Source organism: Pygocentrus nattereri, chromosome 27 (assembly GCF_015220715.1).
Source record: "Pygocentrus nattereri isolate fPygNat1 chromosome 27, fPygNat1.pri, whole genome shotgun sequence".
Lineage (NCBI taxonomy): Eukaryota > Metazoa > Chordata > Actinopteri > Characiformes > Serrasalmidae > Pygocentrus > Pygocentrus nattereri.
Genome location: NC_051237.1, coordinates 18,288,195 through 18,304,456, shown reverse-complemented (window position 1 = coordinate 18,304,456; position 16,262 = coordinate 18,288,195). Strand labels below are relative to the sequence as shown.

The following is a 16,262-nucleotide window of genomic DNA, read 5'->3' as shown; positions in this document are numbered from 1 at the left end:
CACAATATTTTCTCCAAAGCTAAAAATCCCAAAGAAAGCGTCACTTCTTCCTCTTAATCCCAGGCAGCGGCTCTTTAGCCCATATGCAACTCAAAACTAGGGGTTTTAGTTTTATCAGAAAGGAGCATGATAGATGCAGTGAAATAAAAAGCTTTTTCATTATGTGACAAAGCTGCCTTTACACTGCTTTCATTCCACAACACAGTTCAGCCTCAGTGCAGTAATCTGGACTCAGCAAGCATATACGCTGGGTCTAGGCTCCACCATACAGACTGCTATAAGTATGAAGCCACAGGCATTTGTGCTGTAGTGCTTTCGTGTTTCAGTAGGGATTGTTTATGTAAGATTTTATAAAAGATAAGGGAAAAAAAAAACTTCAAACACTTCAAGCTCAGAGCTGAGAATGTATAGCCCACCATCGCTCACAGGGACCACAGTAGTAATCAGTGAATTAGTGATTAATTCCACTCAGAAAGCCAGGAACGCAGCAGAAATCAACAACCACTGATTTGGTGCATTGGTTTCCAAACCTTTATGTCAGCTAAACCCCTTTTGATTAGAATTTGGATTAGATACCTGTTAAACATATTTAATCTTATATTATTTAAATCTCCAAAATGGTAACTTTACAGAAAAAGACAAAGACATTTTTAAACTTCATGTAAGTTCATGTAAAGAGGTTATATCCCAAATGTTTTTGGAGTTTTTCTATTGGTCTGTCGGCGAGTCACGTTTAAATGCAGCAGAAAAATGAAAATACAGTGGGGTACAAAAGCCTGAGACCACTACTTCTGTTTTGCATATGTTTCTATTTTAACGCAACGTTTTTCACTACAAATGATAAGAATGTGATTATAAAGTAGAATATTTGAATGTTTACACACATTTCGAAATCTCCCTCTTTAATGAGAGCGTGCACTCCAGCTGGCACGGACTCTGATGTGTAGATCAAATCCACCTGAGAATACTCTGAACATGTGGCCCAATGGAATCGACTGAAAACACTCAGACCTTTTCGTATGAACACCTCAATATGGTCAGTGTCACAAATTTGCTTTAATCTGAACAGTGACTCAGAAATAGTGCAGACTCTTAAATATTTCTTCTTCATTTTACTTCTCATATTTCTTTTATTGCCAGATTTAAAGAGAAAAAAAACCCGATCTTCCATTGATGACATTTTTATTATTAAAATCTGACAGTGACATTTCCATCACAGTCTCCTGAACCTCAAAGCGCCAGTCCTGCTTCAGTTTATCGTTCTAATCGAGCAGAAGCACACATGATACCACTTCTTTGATGAACTGGTTTCAGTCTTCAAACAACTGACTTAGTTACCTGCGGTGCTGCTGCTTGGTTGGAAAGACGTATAAGGTGGCTGTCATCATGAGTGGACCTTATATTGCCTATTAACAGGGGTGTTGACAACTTGATTTGATTAGAATGCAGTTCAATGCATCACGAAAGCTCAAATTTCACCATTATTCAATTATTTTCATACAAATCCGCAATACTTTTAAAAACGCATGTGACTGCTCACCATGTCTCACCCATCACACAACAGCTTCCAGCCTGGATGGGTGAGAGCTAACATGTGCTTCCTAAGTGGCATGTGAAGTCAGCCTCCCTTTTGAACTGCCACTCACGCAGCAACACCATGCTGAGTTATTGAGGGAGGGGGATAATATACAGAAAGCTGGGGCTAATTATATTCCTGTGGACCCCCAGCAACTAGTGATCCCTCAGCAATAGTGCAAACTTTTCACAGCCCTTAGTAAAAAATTAATTCATTCATTATTAAATATTATTACAATTGACTTTATTCTTCCCATATGGATGCAGCTGAAACACCACCTTCAGATGCATTTTTGCACCCCTGGTAGTGGTGCTACTACCCTGCTTCGCTCTTCCACTGTCACGTTGCCACATTCTTCCTTTGCAGAATCTTGCTAGGACTACCAGCCTCTGTCTTGGACTTATTTCTGACACCATCCAGAAGATGCACCCTGGGGTTTTCTCTCTGCTATGTCTGGTGGAGCAGTTACTCAGCTACCTCTGGTACCAGAGCATTAGCTTAAAGGCTCTACATGCCCACACACTGAGAGGATGCTCCCTCAGATTCACTCGCTGCTATTTCTGGTACAGAAATGGGGAAACTAATTAACAGGCTTTGGCTACCCCTTCCTCTCTTACCAGTGCACCCAGAATGTTGTTTTTTCACTAGTAGCCAGAATGTCCAGCCCACAATGATCTCACTCATGCTTGTGCTTATGGTCACATGAAACAGCTAGCAACTATGACAGGACCAGCTTGTTATGGATTCTATGGGGCTTTCTCTGGAGACGGTAGCAGCCTGGGCTGCCTGAGTTTGCAGTGTATGGTTGGGTGTTTGCGAGGGGTCCCAGACCTCCCATAAGAGAGACGAAATTGATCTTGGAGCGTTGTTTTATTACTTGGAGAAAATGTGAATTTTCTTTTAAAATCAATGCCCTTACATGAGGTGATCCTCTTCTTTTACACTGTGTTAGATTCGTCACCCTAGATGAACTGTAAACTCGCCCAAAAATATATCTTAGCAAGTGAAACTATATCATATCTAGTAAGTAAGCAAGTCCATTTTATTCATATATGTCTAAAACCAAAGTGTTTTACAATAAAACACAAAAGGATTCCCATCCTCCAAACAACACTAACATTCACACAGCAGTGTACAAACCTCATTCTACAGTTCAACAGCTGCTGAATGCTAATTGATAAAAATGTGTTTTAAGCTTGGCTTTTAAAACAGCCACAGACGGAGCATGCCTAATGTCACTTGGGAGGCCCTTCCAAAGTCTTGGTTTAGGCGACTGCAAAAGCACGATCCCCTGTTTAAGACAAGACAGCGGAACGGTTAAAAGTGGTTGAGATGCAGACCTTAAAGACAGATAGAACACTTTATTAATCCCAGAGGGAAATTCTTCTTTTGCGGCAGCACAAAGCACAGTAAAGAGCAAAACAAGAGCAAAATAACAGGAGCATTGCTGTACACTAGTTATAGATGCATAAATAGAAAGTAAAGATAAATAATAAAACAAAATATACGACAACAATAAAAATAATGTCAAAAAAAGAAGTAAATTGCATAAATATACTTATATACTACATACTTATAAATATACTAAAAATATACTTATACACTAATTATAATACCTATATTATAATAATAAAAACAAGCAATCTGATGTCACTTTTATAAGATAAAATTACTTAAAACAAGTAAAAGTGTACACAACTATATAGAATAATCCCACTGTATTTTTACAGCACAACATACAACATAATTTAAAAAAATAGATATATTGAATGCAATTCAAATGTTTTCACTTTCTAATGGGTAGGTACCATTTGCAGGGTAGTGCACCAATCCACACCACTCTGACTTAAAACTTCGGAAACTGAGGACATTTAAAGCGTGAGCACATCTCAAACTGCCAAGAAACTTTTTTTGGTGTCTTAACAGCTATTGCTGACACAAAAGTCAACAACAGCTATGAAGACATGAAATATGATTTTGTTAGCAAAGAGTTTTCATTTTAGGCCTTTTCCAGAACATTTTATGAGTAACGCCTGCACTAACCTGCATGTCTTTTAGCACAACAACACATATAACTAGAATTTTACCCATTTGTCCAGCAAACTGAACTGTAATTTGTTTTTACTTCTCATGGGACCTGCTTGCTATGTGTTCTTGCCAGCATCTAAAGGTCGCCTCACCCCTATCTACTTTAAGAGACATTATAAAGAAGGATGCAAAGGCATGTGTCACAGTGAGAGCTCCATTAGAGGCCTAGTTTAAGTTCATCTCTGTATTCCACTCATAAACATTTAAAGGAACAAAACATTTGTGAACTTACCATGTTCAATCAAACTAACTAACTCTTCACAAACCGGCTGTTTTCGAGTCGAAAGATCCAAGATGAAAAAGACTAGGCTGTAACGACGGTTGAGGTAACAGTACATTAGTATTTGTTCATTTCATACCGTGTTTCATCATAAGGCTTTTGTAGTCTCATTCTGGGTTAATTTAATGCCGTAATGGTAAGATGAGAAACTGAACAACATGTCTACATCAAATATCTGGGTAAACCTTGCTAAAGTACATTGTGAAAATAGTACATATTCTGCCAGGGGATCCACCAAGACCTCTATGAAAATTTGAAGCCAGTGTACCAATAAGACCTTATCTAGAAATATCTATTACTTTGCAGTAAACTCATAACAGTGAACTATTTTCTCTCCGCTATTCACACTGAGCTCTTTGTTGTAATCCGGGGGTGGGGGGTGGGGGGCGCTGTATCAGCGAACAGAAAACTTCTTGATACCCTGCTTCAGGCATTGTTGCCCCAAGCATATTCTTGTCTTCTCTTGCACATGGCTTTGTTTGGGTGGTTTAGCACCCCATACCCCCCCCCCTATCCCCCCAACCATCCCCCCAACCAATGTCCCTAAGGCCCATCAGCGGTGCACATTTTGGTGCCTTCAGTTCCAACAGTTTGCCTCGAGCATATCACTTCAATGTCACAGGGGCATGTCTGACTATCCAGGTGATTTGTCCCTGTTTTGAGTGCTGCTGTTATGTAAGTGCCTGGTTGGTACAGCTGACTGGACATTAACATTTCTGGTTAAGTTTCACTCCATTTCATCCCATTTAATGTAGCTAAGCTTGTCATCGTGCTTTGTCCTTTTAGCCCTCTGCATAAGAATTATGCTGTATGGTTTTAACTGTTTAACTAGATGGAGAAAGTTTGTGAACAAACTTTAAATTGACTTGACAAAGCCATTGCTATGGAATCCCTGGTCATTGCTGATATGTTACTAGGTCTATTGGTATGGTCTCCCAGGTGGTTGCTATGGTGATGTTAGGTCACTACTATATTAACCCATGCTGTTGCTAAGGTGTTGCTAGGCCATTGTTATGGCATCCCAGGTGGTTGGTAAGGTGCTGCTAGGCTATTGCTATGGTATCCAAAGCAGCTGCTAACATGTGTGTATACATGTATGTTAGAAATTATGAATTTGTGTGTAATTGTCTATGTGAAAAGTGTCTTATTGTCTCTTCATTTATGGCAGTTAGATTTACCGAATGCAGCCATAATGACAGACGCAGCCCAGTGGCACGTTAACTTTTGGATGCTTCTGCTTAGCGATATCATAACTTAATCCATTTTTCATCCATAACACGGCTAGAGAAGTACACTTAATGTATCTCCCTCTGTAAAACGTCTTAGACCCCATTTAAAATTCCTGGTTGTTTTCCAGGAGTGGTATTCTGTGTTTCCCTGATGGGTAGATATCACAGTGTAAAGAACTGAAATAATTTCATCAGGTGTTCTGGGACCGATTCCAGATGCATTGGTTTGTTTCCTAATGTTCTTCAATGGCAATCATCAAGCCAATTCCCGTTAGGAAGCAAAACCATCAGATTTTATTCCTAATGGTTCTAATTGTCTTCAGCATGGCGTTCATGAGTTTCAGCCGTAGCCTGTTTATTTGGGTTTTTTTTCTGCAAATAAACTCAACATTCATGTTTTATCATCATCATAGGGTTAAGTTTTGATATTTAATTACCTTGTAATCAGTAGTTTGAACAATGTACAAAAAATGTACATTAGCCTGATTAACAGCTTTATATAAAAACTTTGCTTATTGAATTAACATGAAAAGGTGTATTCATACTGTAACATAACCTTATATGCCACTGATTGGTGTATGAATATGCCATGTACTGTATATTCTAGCATAACACTGTTATGTCTCCTCTATGCTTTTCCCTACATGCTGATTGCAACCAGGTGTATCCACCATGGGGCTCCTGATGTCCTTACTAAGGGCTCCTCCTGGCAGCTCCCACTTGGGAAGGATGTGTAACACCTGCAGAGGGATTGCTTTCAGTTATGGCTGTGGCCGCTGGGTGATGACTTGCTGATGAACTGTGAGCTGGTACTCCTGGACACAATTTGGCATGCCAGTGCCTTCCGTCAGCGTGGGCCGCATGCCTGTCACTGGTAATGTTTTCTGAAAAGCCAGCAGCTAAGTGGTGAAACCTGGTGCAGTGTTTAGACTTTGTGGTGACTTCTACAGAACCTGGGCTCCATCCACACTTAACATGTCTGTGGTTACTATTTCTGCGTATCACAGGTGTGTGTGGGTGATCCCTAAGTGAACACAATTAGATCTTTTCCTTCCTTATTCCTTTTCCTTCCAGCTTCAGCCCACCCACTCGCCTAAGAGACCACTGTGGGATCTTTTGTGTTAGACTCTTTTGTGCAGGGCTGTGGTCACAAGAGAATAAAACTCTCTACATCATATCCATCAGAACAATTCTGAGAAATAGGAACAGCGTCTACAGAGAAATCATGAAGTCAAGTTGAGCGACTTCTCCTTACTGTTTTCTTTCATTTTTTGACTGTATTTTACACTGTAATAGTGAAGGCAGTGACTGACAAACCTGTCTGTTTACCTTCTAATATCACCTTTACATTTTCCTTGATAAGAGAATATTAAGTTCCAACTTATTTATCATTTCATTGAGAAATAAATTACACGTGGCATTCTGTCACGCTTTGTAGCGATATAACAACTTGTGCTTTTTAGCATATTTTAGTTTACTGGCAAGAAAATTATTTCCCTCAAGCAATATTTCCATTAAAATCAAGCCATCTTAATCAAGATTTGTATAAAAATACACTACTGTCCAAAAGTCTTGAAGTACTTGTCATATTAGTAATTCTAGTTTATGCAGTAATATCATCACTGTTGAGAAAAAAAACTTTCTCACAAGTTTTGTAAAGATGTTTTAGTCACTGCTTCAAGATTTTGGGGAACATAACATTTTAACAAGATCAGAAAACTTTATTGTCTATTAAATTTGCATGAAATGGAAATATTTCTTTGACAACGTGGCACATAAATACAGACACATGCCTAAAACACGTAAAAACACTTATAGCAATGCACATGATTTATGTGGGGGTTCTTTATTATACCCTTATCCAGAATGGAAAGATGGGGGTCGGTAGGGTCCTTGTAGACCTGGGTTGCCTTCTTGTTTGTGGATCAGATGTACAAGTTCTTGAGTGACATTTGTTTACCTCCAATGATCTTACTGGCATGGCGGAGAACCTGGGCCAGTTTGTTTCTTTGCTTAATTGAGAGGTTCCTGTACCAGGACACGATGTTGAAACTGAAAACACTCTCTATAAGTGACCTGTAGACTAAAACTCCTCTGCTTCCTTGAGAAGAGAGAGCCTATGTCTTGCCTTTTGTAGACATAATCTACATTGGAGATAAAGTTATTGTAACTTCCTGATATATCACCTAACTGGGATTTGATTACCATCTTTTAAACATCAGGCATTCTGCATGTTATTGTAATGTAACTTCATTTTCAGTGTCATACAGCTTTTTCGACTATTATGGACTCCTCTACAGCTCTGTTCATTATTCTAGTTTATCTCAATTATCTTCCATTTTTACCATTTCCTACTTAAATAATAATGAATTTATAGGATTTTATGCAACATTTTTGTGACGAAAGCAGTGACGAAAGTTTTGAGCGCTAGTGTACGCAGATGGAAACCTGACTACGATCATCATGTACTTTACCGGTAACTCTCCTTTATGGTACACTAAATCAAACCAGTGTATTGAACTCTTTTAATTTAATGTGCAATCACAATAGTTCGTTTGTCGGATCTATCTATCTATCTATCTATCTATCTATCTATCTATCTATCTATCTATCTATCTATCCATCCATCCATCCATCCATCCATCCATCCATCCATCCATCCATCCATCCATCCATCCATCCACCACCAACAACTTACCTACCTACCCATCTTTCTATCTTACAGCGCTTTGCAAATGTTTCAATACACCTGGTCAAATTACATTTTTGTTGATTTAAGAAGTGAAACTACATAATATTTCTGTAAATCAATACGATAGACCACAATATTCTCCTAAAAAGGTTAGGAAACATGGTTGGAATCACAGGTACAGCCCTATCATGGTTCAGATCGTATCTAACACAACATTATCCGTTCATCAGGGTAAACAAATTTATCTTTCAATCATTCAAAAGAAAGATTTGGAGTTCCACAAGGTTCTATTTTTGGACCATTATTATTTACTATACACTATACATGTTACCGTTAGGCACAGTTATATGTAGCCATGGCATTAACTTTCATTGTTACGCAGACGATATGCAATTGTACATATCAGCCAAGCCTGATGACAAATACAGATTAAAGAAAATAGAGGACTGTGTAAAAGATGTGAAATGAGTAACCGTCTCCTACTAAACAGTAACAAAACAGAGGTTCTCCTTCTGGGTCCAGATTTAATTTTAAATCTCACTGACTTTCCAGTCACACCTGGCTCAGCAGCTAAAAATCTTGGCATCATAATTGATTCAGATTTATCATTCGATCAACACACAGGCGGCATCACTAGAACAGCTTTTCTACATCTCCACAACATTGCCAAGATAAGAAATGCCCTGTCCCTGCGTGATGCAGAAACACTAGTACATGCCTTTATTACTTCCAGGCTAGACTACTGTAACGCGCTACTGTCAGGATGTACGAGCAGGAATTTAAACAAACTCCAACTAGTCCAAAACGCTGCAGCCAGGGTCCTCACGAAAACTAGAAAATTTGAGCATATTAGTCCAGTGCTATCATCACTTCAAAGGCTGCCTGTTAAATTCCGTATTGATTATAAAATTATTTTATTGGCATATAAAGCCCTACATGGGCTCGCTCCTGAGTACCTGCAAGACCTTATTTCCCATTACGAGCCATCATGACCACTCAGATCCCAGAGTGCTGGCTTATTAATAGTTCCTAGAATTCAGAAGGCTGGGGGAAGAGCTGTTTCTTATAAAGGCCCCAAACTCTGGAATGATCTTCCAGAAACTGTTCGGGACTCAGACACAGTCTCAATCTTTAAGACTAGGCTGAAAACTCACTTGTTCAGTTTAGGTTTTGGTAGCTAATGTTCCCCCTTGGATAAAGGCAGCAGATCCAGGGGTCCATGGACACAGGAAATTATAGTAAACTGAGACGCTGGTGCTGTGGTCCCGCTGCTCGCACGAGGTCACTCAGGTTTGTGGACGGTGGAGCAGAGGGATGCCAGACTGTGTCAGAGTGCTGCCGTGTCTGAGTGTCCTTCTGGTTCTCTCCTGTTAGTTAAGCTGTCATAGTCAGATCTGCCGGAGTCGTTAGCCAGACTCTGGAAATGTTTACATTCCCTGTTTTACGTACAAACAGACAGAATTCCCTCTCCCTGCCTTTTTTCCGAGTATACAACCGCCCACATGTCCGGCCGGACACTGATGGACGACTGACTGTTGAGCCCTCCTGCTACCCAGCTGCCCACGCCCCAGCTACCGCCACCTGCCTTGGACTACCTGCCCACCCTACACTGATGTTTTCCTACTCCTAGCTATTCCTACTACTAATACTACTGATATTAATATTAGTAGTATAATCACTTGTAGGTAGTTTGACCAGAGGAGGACGGGTCCCCCCTGGTGAGCCTGGTTCCTCCCAAGGTTTCTTCCTCAGTTCTGAGGGAGTTTTTCCTTGCCACTGTCGCCCCTGGCTTGCTCACTGGGGGGGTTTCTGTACATTCTTGTTAAAACTTTGTCTCTTCTGGAATTCTGTGAAGCTGCTTTGTGACAACATCGGTTGTAAAAAGCGCTACAAATAAATTTGATTTGACTTGATTTAATAAATGTCAGTTCACAATTAATTTTGTGTTGAGTTTGGGACATATTGGGACAAGATACACCATAGATAATTCGAAAAAAGGCATTACATTGAATTTTAAGAGCGACTCTGCACTCAGCGTTGATATGATGTTATAAAATGCTGACAAATTAAACTGCACTGACACAGACCTGCATGCACAAAGCCTGGAATCACAGTTTAAAAAAATGCTGCAGATAAATGTATGAAATGGTTCTACTATGATGCTACTACGCTACAACTACACGTTCAACTCATTGGTATGAAGCTTTGAAGAAAGAAGACATTTTTGTTTAATCCAGAATGATGTGCGGAGTTGTAGATGATTCCTTAAGGGAATATTTAGGATAGAAAAGGATCTACAAAAGAAATGTAATTTACCCTAATTTAAATCTTCCACTTACCCCAGACGTAACCGATCACTCAAGGCATGTTTGGTGTTTAGCTTCTTTTAGTTAATAACTAGAACTGCAAAGCTTATTTTGCTCACAAGCACTAGAGATCAATAGTCACCCAAGTCTTTCACGTACATCCCATTCCAACCACATTCTTTTCTTCATTAAGTACAAGCTTGTCCGTGTGATCTTAGTGAAAGCCTGGATGTTTGAGCAGGTTGAGATGTTTGAGGAGGCGTTAGGTTCAGGTGACTATTGACTTCTATTGTTGGCTCGCAACATTAAATATACAATAAATAAATAAGCAAAATTTGAACACCTTGGAGTTTTTGCCCAAATTATTCCTGTAATGACTGAGAAAGCTATTGCAGTGTTCACAGCTACCGAAGCCCAAACTAACATGTCAAAACATCTTAAACATGCTGTACTATAAATAATTGAGAATGAAGCTTGAATACTTAAATGAACATCTAGAACACCTCGTATTTGAATTGTGGTGATCAAATCTCAGGCAAATAATGTATTAAGACACTAGACACTTACATAAAAATTGGTCATTACAATATAAAATTTAACATTTAATACCATTTAAAAACTTTTTGGTGTTTCCGACACCAGTGAATAAAACATCTTAAAATACCTACTTACAGCATTTCAACCTACACTGATTATTATTATTATTATTATTGAATAAAACATCAGCAATTATCACTAAGACAAATGATTTCAAACTTTTGAATGCTAGTGTGGCTTGAACTGTGTTTTGCTCAGTAGACACTGACCAATCAAAGACGTTCCCATTCATTGTTCTGCAAACATTTAGCCAAATCATTAGTGACCATGCAGATTCACCACCTGGACACAAACTGGGCTGAGTAACTGTGTATTTTCCATTCAAAATCCTTTAGTCGTGACTGAGCTAAGCCTGTGGTCAAACAGAAAACCAGCCCAATACATACAGCTTAATAGCCACAAATTTGGTCTTTTTCTGCTGGAGACCACTTTCTTCCTGATTTTTACAGCAGCTTTTTTGCTTTCCAATCGCATTTCAGCATAGCCGTTTTGCACGGTCAAGCGTTGCATTGACCTCTAATTCGGACTTTTATGGATACTTTAACATACACATCAAATAGGCTCACATCTATTGATTTCCAGCTAATTTATCACTACAAAGCATCCGGACCAGGTTTCAAAATTCCTCAGCTATGGTAGTGCAGCTTTATCATTCTGTGTAACGGGATAGCAGCTGATATGATAGATTCTAGGTGGATATATGTGAGGAGACGATGTTGGAGAGGTCCTCAGCTTGTATTAGTACTTAATGAGATAGAGATGGAGCGAAGGATAGAAAGCAGGGTAAGGGAATGAGAGGTAGAAGGCTAAAGGAATAGATGAGGCCTAAAGGAGAGAGCGATGGACACAGCATGTATGCTGCATAGTCACACAGCAGCAATTTCACTTACCTCAAACCACTGGCCGTGGGACTGCATCTTAAGGACCACACAGGGGTCTGGTTTGGACAGTGCATCCCTGTCTGAGATTCCTCTGCAGGCCACACGCAGCTCCACTTTGGTCAGGCAGGGGCTGTTGACCAGGCCCAGCGTGGTGGCTGCGGACTCGTAGATGTCACTCATTTTGATCTCTGCTGAAGCTGGGAAACGGACGACAGAAAAAGGTGCATGAGTGAAACGTGTTACTAGACGATGTGTCATCTGTGGAAGTAGACTGTAATATCGCTTCTTGGATTTTGTGCTATTTTTTAGCAATATTCAGACCTGTGCAAAAGTCAAAGACCACCCTTCACTATTTAACTGCCAGTTGAAATAACAGCCCTTAAATACATGTTACTCATTTTTCAGAAGAGTTTTCCAAGGAGATTCTTCATTTATGCAAGTGAATTGTTATATTGAAAGAAACAAAAAGAAAGAAAGAAAGAAAGAAAGAAAGAAAAAGTGATTGCTTAAAAAAAATCCGACTCAACAAACGATGCATCTAAAGATTTTCTCTTTAAGAGAAAGAAGAAATTCAAGCTCCACTCTTGCTTCAAAACTGAAAAAATCCATGCGTTACACACACACACACACACACACACACACACACACACACACACACATTTGTAAACATATATACACACATATGCAGGTGTCTGCAGAAGTTGTTTTGTTTTCTAAGTAAAGATAAGTTGACACATACGGCATTTCTTGCTGTGAGATTAAGTATGAAGTTAACACATTGCTGCACATTTGCACAATTACTGAGGCTTTGCTGACTTTAATATACTGGAGACCAAAAAACATAAAATACAGCCTATGCAAATAGTATGACGTGTGTTTCATGTTTTATTCATCTCCACTATGTTAGATTCAGCAAATAAACAGAAACTGCACACTAAAATCAGCAGAAAAGGCCATTTAAAGCTCTCTGTACGGGATGTTTTAACTTATTTTCACTTAGAAAATAAAACGTTAAAAAGAGGTGCTGAGTTGTTAAACTTTTGGTGTAACTTTCTTTCAGACATACGCTTTTTTCCGCTTTTCTTCCTGGCACTGAAGTATAAGTAGTATGGACATAATGACTGTTTTGACAAAATTGTCTACAAGGAAGGAAGGGTGGTCTCCGACCGTTGGACCCCACTGTGTTTGATAAACAAGAGCACTATATTATAATAGGTTTATTAATCCATTCATTTTCCTTTTGTACATTTTACAGTATTCAGACCCTGACGTACAGCAGGCGCTTCAGCATTCACTCAGAAATGAAATAACTAAAGTTTCCTTTTCTGTCTGATGACATTAACGACACTGCACAAGATGTGCTTTGATTCATGGGTTCATTAAACTGCCTAATCAGAGCCAATTATGTCAGGATTTTACTGAACTGAACTGAACTGCATCAATCCCACCCAGCACTGGTGCCATGGAGTGAGTGACAAATAGGGGGAAGCGCGGAGAAAGCCATGATACTGTAGTGAGATACTCCTCTGTCCACAGCCAGTCTGGAGGCCGTGAAGGCAGCATGCAGAATGAGCGCAGAGCGGTCCCGGCGGAGCCTCTTTCCCGGGAACGCAGCGCGAAGACCTGACCCGAATACACTGCAGCAGGAGCGTGTATCTCTCTGCGCCGCTCAATTATTCATGCCTTTCGAGCGTTCATGAGAGGAGGCTGGACTTTTTTGGGTATTTTTAGATGAAGTGCCCATGACAGTCTTGCCATGGGGGCACCGGCGAGTCTTTCTCGTTGAGGAATGCGCGTTTCTCACCTCCCTTACGCTCATTTCTGCGCTCGCTCCCGCCCACTCACACTAATCGAAGGTGTCACGCGCGTCAGCGGCGTTATTTTTTTCTCCACCCGTTTTGCGGAACGCCCCGCCCCCCTGTATTGCCATTGGCTAGTATTGTCCTACACCCTGCACTGGGATTAGGCAGCAGTTCACATTCAACGAGGGGAACAGCCTCCTGACCAATCATAGTGCAGGGGGCGGGGCGTACCGGAAAACAGGCGGGAATAAACAACGTGCGTGAGCCTCCAGCCAGGTGTTGAGTAAAGAGAGAGAGAGAGAGAGAGAGAGAGAGAGAGAGAGAGACAGAGAGAGAGACAGAGAGAGAGAGAGGGGCTACTTTACTCTTCATTTGAGATGCAGAAGAGGTCGCTGAGGTGGAGCCCACCTTAGTAATTCACCCAGTTATCGCGGTAAACTCCATACAGAACTAACTGCGAAGCCCACTAAGCTGAGGTCGAAGAGAAGACGCGAAGAAAAACTGCGGCGCGCAAACGAAGCAGTAAAACTACAAAATTATAAATAAACAATATAGAAATTAACCCTAAGCTCTCAGTGCAAGAGAAAGGCCACAGAAAGAGATTTTGGCAATCTCTAAAGCCAATATATGACCAAAAGTTGATTTAACGTGTCTTCTCCGTTTGAACTGAACGCAGTGAAGATCCGTTAGACCGCGACACGCCGTCCGTTACACGGTCTGCAGTGCACTGACTCAGAAAACGGCAGCGTCCAGACTCCTCCGTCCAGCCAGTACAGACTCAGACCGCGCGTCCTTTAATAATAGCGCGCAGGTCGGTTTATTATCTCGTTGATTCCCGTCTTTACTTCTTGCTGACGGTCTACAAACATAGAGGCAAAACTCACTCACCGTCCGCGGGTACAGATAATAATCCCGAACGACGGCAGAAAACTTCTTCAGTGCTGAGACGGCGCTGAGAGCGATTTGCGCATGGGGTTCATGTTCCTTCCACCAGGAGCAGTCCATCCATTCCCCGCCGTCCCTCACTGATTCCGCCTAAAGCGGCGGGAGAAGCTGCTCCATGCGAGTGAGCAGTGCTGGCTGGTCCTGACTGCAGCCGTGCCTCCCAGTTAAAGGGTAGAAAGCACGAGTTAACTTGACTTTTTAAACGTCTGCTCACAGAAACGGTCCGCACAGCCTGCCACCACGGCGCAACACTGCACCCTGGTGCCTGTGAAGGAGAATCACAGACACAGTCTGTTAAAACTGCTTAAAACTCTGTTTTTAGTTCATTGATGTTTCCTTCCATTTTTTCCTTATAACTATTTTCTTAATAACCACGATAGTCTTCTATGTGTGAACAGAGTCTGATACGCTGTTATGGGCAAAAGTGTGTGGACATCTGTACATCGCACCTATATGACATTGCTGGACACCCCGTTCCAAAAACCATGGGGTTTCATATGGAGGTTCCCTCCTCCTTTGTGGCTACATCAGCCTCCGCTCCCCTGAGAAGCTTCGTGCAACACAACGTTTGGAGTGCATCTGTGGGAATTTGTGCCTATTCAGCCAAAATAGCATTTGTGAGGCCAGGCACTGATGTTAGACGAGAAGGCCTGGCTCCTGATCGACATTACAATGCATCCTAAAGGTGTTCAGTGGGATTGAGGTCAGGGCTCTGTGCAGGCCACTCGAGTTTCTCCACACTAAACTCATCAAACCATGCCTTTATGAACCTGGCTTTGTGCACAGGGACACAGCTGGAACAGGAAAACGTCTTCCGCAAACTGTTTTCACAAAGGTGGGAGCAATTGATTGTCTAAAATGACTTTGTATACTGTAGCATTAACATTACCCTTCACTGGAACTAAGGGTTTAACCTGAATCCTGAAAAACATCCCCAGTTTTGACATCAGACTGCCAGATAGGTAAGCATGATTCATCACTACAGAGAACAGGTTTCCTCTGCTCCATAGGTTGTTGATGGTGTGCTTTACACCACTCCACTCAATGCACCTAATTTCATGAAGCTACTGATATACAGTTCTTTTGCTGATATTGATGAGTCAGTTTGAAACTCTGTAGTGAGTGATGCAATGATACACTATATTTCCAAAAGTATTCACTCACCCATCAAAATCATTGAATTCAGGTGTTCCAATCACTTTCATGGCCACAGGTGTACAAAACCAAGCACCTCGGCCTGCAGACTGCTTCTACAATCATTAGTGAAAGAATGGGTCGCTCTCAGGAGCTCAGTGAATTCCAGCACAGTACCATGATAGGATGCCACCTGTGCAACAAGGCCAGTCGTGAAATTTCCTCACTACTAAATATTCCACAGTCAACTGTGAGTGGCATTGTAACAAAGTGGAAGCAAACGACAGCACCACAGCAACGCAGCCACGAAGTGGTAGGCCACATAAAATGACAGTGGGGTCCACAGATGGACAAGTCTGGGTTTGGAGGTTGCCAGGAGAACGGTACTTGTCTGACTGCATTGTGTCAAGTGTAAAGTTTGGTGGAGGTGGGATTATGGTGTGGGGTTGTTTTTCAGGAGTTGGGCTCAATCCCTTAGTTCCAGTGCAAGGACCTCTTAACGTTCTGGCAGACCAAGAGATTTTGGACAATTTCAAAACTTTGTGGGAACAGTTTGGGGACGGTCACTTCCTGTTCCAACATGACTGCACACCAGCGCACAAAGCAAGGTCCATAAAGACATGGATGAGCGAGTTTGGTGAGGATGAATTTGACTGGCCTGCACTGGTCCTGACCTCAACCCCACAGAGCCCCTTTGTGATGAATTAGAGTGGAGACTGTGAGCCAGGCCTT

General features: G+C 41.2%; 1 protein-coding gene across 1 annotated transcript in view; it reads right to left on the bottom strand.

Moving 5' to 3' along the window:
* cpne4b (copine IVb) overlaps nt 1-14,562 on the bottom strand; it is a 79,858-nt gene extending 65,296 nt beyond the window's left edge. The window contains exons 1-2 of the mRNA XM_017693597.2: nt 14,340-14,562; nt 11,659-11,846 (exon numbers count right to left, since the gene is read on the bottom strand). Coding sequence (XP_017549086.1) covers nt 11,659-11,829 — 171 coding nt within the window. The 5' untranslated portion in view covers nt 11,830-11,846; nt 14,340-14,562. The remainder of the gene's footprint in view (nt 1-11,658; nt 11,847-14,339) is intronic.
* Between the last annotated feature and the right edge of the window lie 1,700 nt (nt 14,563-16,262).